Source organism: Montipora capricornis, chromosome 8 (assembly GCF_036669925.1).
Source record: "Montipora capricornis isolate CH-2021 chromosome 8, ASM3666992v2, whole genome shotgun sequence".
NCBI lineage: Eukaryota > Metazoa > Cnidaria > Anthozoa > Scleractinia > Acroporidae > Montipora > Montipora capricornis.
The window spans coordinates 24,873,761-24,878,304 of record NC_090890.1 but is presented as its reverse complement, the minus strand read 5'-3'; the positions used below and the strand labels follow the sequence as shown (position 1 = coordinate 24,878,304).

General features: G+C 41.2%; 1 protein-coding gene across 1 annotated transcript in view; it reads left to right on the top strand.

Annotated features, from left to right (window-relative positions):
* The first annotated feature begins 3,954 nt into the window (after window positions 1-3,954).
* Window positions 3,955-4,544, top strand: part of LOC138060270 (uncharacterized) — a 2,991-nt gene continuing 2,401 nt past the window's right edge. The window contains exon 1 of the mRNA XM_068906006.1: window positions 3,955-4,544. This exon is cut by the window's right edge and continues 855 nt beyond it. Coding sequence (XP_068762107.1) covers window positions 3,977-4,544 — 568 coding nt within the window. The 5' untranslated portion in view covers window positions 3,955-3,976.

The following is a 4,544-nucleotide window of genomic DNA, read 5'->3' as shown; positions in this document are numbered from 1 at the left end:
ACTACGATGCGTACATTTTGAAAGTGAAGTTAACCGAACGGTTATGCCTAATCAATGAAACGAGCGCTTAGGCTTAAACAGGAAACGAGTGCTATATTCTTCACACGATCTAGTAAAAAGTGTAGTTAACCGAATCCTGAAATGAAAGCTAAAATTTTAAAGGAGTTCTTAGGCTTGATCACTGAAACGAGAGCGTAGAAGCACTTGGTAGGCCTGAACACTTCATTGAAATCCGATTGAAACGTGTCAGAGCGTAAACAGTAAACAAGTGCTATTTTCTTCACAAGTGTAGTTAACCGAACCGTAAAATGACGCCTAAAATTAGCATTTTTATATTGCAACTTAAAGCTTATTTCCTAATGTGCTGAAATAGCAGTGGTTCCCTCTCAAAGAAGAAAACTAAACCTCAGATTTTTTCCATGTCTTGCTTTGTATAAAGGAGATTGACTATCGATCGAGTTACGAGTTGAGTTGAGTTTGAGTTGAGTTTGAGTTAAAATTGAATTAATATTGAGTTACAGTTTTTGGCATTTTTGGCACTTAAAAATAATAAATATTTAGTAGAAGTCACTGGGAAGACCATGAAACACTGTTTTCTTGAAGTGCACAGATGTATATTTACTTGTGAAATGGTTTTAAACTGATCAAAACAATCTTGAAATTTCACGCAGTCGGCAGTATTCTTGTTTACCAGTTTACCAGTTTCCGCACTTGCACTCCTTCGATTTGACTACTGCTTGTTTTCCTGTTATGTGGTCTCATCAATCAGTAGTCCCTTCAGAAGATTATGCCAAGCCGACCACATGGCGGATGAAAAGACCAGACCACAACACCGTACTCTTTTCGACTAGTGTGTGCGATCTTGAACATCCCACAGCGTTTATGAACATTGAAGGTTGTGACCTTATTCGCGAAGACTTGAAAGTCTAACCATTTGAGGATGTTATTACAAAGGCAGCACTTTCTCCTTGGTTGTTTTACGACCCTGAATGTTGCGGGTCCGGCCGGAGTTGAACTCACGATCTCCTGCATAACAAACTGAGCCACCGGCGCGCGGTTGTTCCTTCTAGCGATCAAGTCTATCGCCGCAGAAAAGATGTCTTCTTGTAAGGCTTGATGGGATTTACTGTTAAGCCAGTTTATAGCCCCGGCGGCTAAACAATGAAACAAACCGTTTGTCATCTGGCATGATCATTTCATGATCAGTTATCACACAGAACGTCATCGGAACAAGTGAGCCACACGTGGGTTTAAGTAAAAGATGGAATCCGGAACCTGGAACGCGTTTTTTCCTGACTGACCCTAGCCTATTAGTGCCTGTCAAGTGACTTTGTCAGTTCTCCTTTATGTACTTGCAAAAACAAAAGAAACCTTGCACAAAAAACTAAAATTAATTAACAAGTGAATAAATAAATAATGGGAAATAATGGTAAACCGCTTTATGCAACATGATTTAAAGCGATACAAGTTTTAGGATGGCAAAAGTGCAGACAGAAAGAAATGTCTATCATGATTTGAACAGATCATAGACATACTTTCAATTTCAATACTCTGATTTCAAAACTTGCTTGTTGAGTAGGGATCCAGACAGACAATTTTTAATTAATAATCAAAGATCACCACATCCAACGCTAGCTGACGACACTGCGGTTAACTATCAACATTCCATTGCGGGAGAAGCAGGATCTGGACTGCGAAATTATACCAAGTCTTACCATGTAGAAACTGGAAACAGAACTTGAGCGAAACAAATTTCATTTCATAGTGTGTTCACTGATTAGTAACAAGCTTAGAAAGTGGCCAGTATCGATTCCGAAAAACAATGCGAATCGCACCCGTGACCTTTCTAGTCATAAAGTAAACTCGCGTGACACTCCCATAACCAGGCACCGTGACACAATCCGGGCTGCAGGTCTAAGGGGCCGATTACATGAGCCGAGCAGGCTCGTTTGGCCGAGATCCCAGCACTTCTGAGAAAAACACTAAAAATCAAGTTTGCGATTACATGGAAAAAATCCCAGCCCGGCTAACCGGGCTGAGATTTTTCCATGTAATTGCGTTCGCCGGGACAGCCCGGTTAGCCAGGCCAGCGATTTCTAACCACATTACTCCACTTCAGAGCAAAATGGCCCACGGAATATATAGTCATTTTTTATGTTTAAATAAATGATAAATAACATAGCAAACCATAAGGCTTCTTTAAATTGTAGAATGATGAATTTTAATAACAATTTAGCGAGACAAACGTCTCTCCACTTCTTGTTGTTGTTGTTATCTTTTTACATGACACATTCTAAATTTAGTCTAAGCCGGGCTGGCTCACTTCATATCATACCGGGCTGAAAGACATCCCGGTAAACCTGACCAGCTCTGCTGACTGGGCTGGCCCGCCTCATGTAATTGGCTCCTAAAACACGGGTCACTTTTGACGGGTTACTCGTTGCAGGTCACTATTTTACCTTTTGGAAAGTAACCTAAACCCTAATTGATTTGGGTAACCCTAGGCCTAAACTTGGTTTGTTAGGCCTAGGGTTAGCCAAATTGAAGTTTTGGGTTACTTTCAAAAAGGTAAACAATGACCTGCAAGTACGAGTGACCCGTCAAACTGAAAGTGACCTTTGCTTTAGACCCCACCCAATCTTGATGCAACATATCAGCTCACCCCTTCCCCCCTTTCGAAGTTGTAGGGAAAAAAAATATTGACTTTTCTCATGAATGGCCAAAGTTATAGCGCGATCAACATTGAAAAAGGGGGAAGTCACCATCTTTTTGGCTGGGATTGTAGCCAGGGAACTACACGTCATAGCGGACTTAAGTAGGGATTAGCATGCATTTAATTTTATAACTTACAGTTTAAGTTACCACTTTTAAGTGGTGACTTAAATAGCACTTTAAAGAAAAATATAATACCACCAAGGCCAGCCGAAACAATCAAGCATCACTTTCAACATCTTGTCACTCTCAACTTTGCAGTGAAATGGTTTTCCAACATGTGTGACTAGGTCAAACATTTTCACACAATTAAATGCTCGGTTCGTTTAACTGCCAACATTACAAAACTTCGGTGAGTAACAAACGTGACAACCGTCTTGTCGCACTGACTTTTAGAATTTCAGTGGTTATGAGCAAAAAGCGTAATGCGGGCTCACTTCGTCAGATGTTTTCCTCTTTCGTTTACGCATAGGCAGCCCAAGTTCGCGTCACTAGAGAGCGTGTAATAATTATGAGTGCAAGCGGTGTTGCGTTACAGGCAGCCGTTGAGAATTTAAACGCGGCTTCTTACTACCAAGCTCCGTGACCATTCACAAGATCACCGGCTGTTAACTTCATCAGCTATCGTGGTATCAGAAGCAGAAAATGCTCATTTCCAGCCAAGTGCGTGGGGATTTTTGACGACGAAACATTCACAGAGGTTCGCAAATGATGGGGCTTTAGCTTTGCGTAAAAAAATCGCGGCTGGGATGGATTTTCGAGGCGCAAACCGCCTCTGAGCTGACTGCGGTCGAAATCTTAGTGTGCAGCCTTGACTTCGTCTTAGAACAGTGAAAACACGGAACAGGGGCACCCAACGTCAAGTTTCGGAAAATATCTGTTCGGAAGACGATTTGAGATCTAGAATTTTCGGAACATTTGTTGTAAAATTTCTTGCTTGCCTGCCTCTCCTAGGATTTTCGAACATCTGAAAAATGGTATAATTGCCCATTTTTAACGGATTTTTACCCTAAAAAGGTCACCTAGAATTTTCGGGAGCCTTTTTTCTGGGTGAAATTTTCGAAAAGGTAAGTTTTCATCCCTATAGTTTTCGGATCACTAGACTTTCAGCTAGGAAAGCCGAACAGATGAAACATTTTTAAGGGATAAAAATATGCCTATATCTACCGCTTAAATACTAAAATACGTTTAACAATGCTATGTTTAAGTGGTTTTGAACTATATTCTCGTTGGGTGCCACAATGGAATTTGTCTTTTTTCGGAAATGAGTGACAGAAAGGCTCAATTTGCAATTTTGTCTGCCGCTGACCCAAACCGACATAGTTTACGATGGATTCTGATTGAGGCATGCTTTAAACAAAACGATCCTACACACGACAGCGAAACAGCCATGGACGTCGACTCAGGTGGAACACGTTTTGAGAATGATGGGCTTGTTACCGATGGGGAACCAACTGGCGTCTCATCTGACCATTGGAGTACCGATTCTTCATGCATCAGTTCATCTGTTCCTGAATCCCCATACAAGCGACGGAAAATTGACCTTGCTAACATTACAAACGTTGAGAATTACAATACAAGCAGGAAAGCATCAGCAATACAAAGCGATGTGGAAAACGTCCTAATGAGAGAATTAGATCGAGAGAGCTGTAAGGTTCCAAGAAATGAAAAGAAAGAGTTGAAGTCAACTGCACACAGAGGTCCAAGGATCAGTACCGAGATTAAAAACGGTGGCTGTATACCTGAAGACATAAGGGAGACAACGAACAGAAAAAGAAAACTTTGGGAGGAGGATGCTTGCCTTGACAGAGGGAGCTCAAGTGATTCAGCAC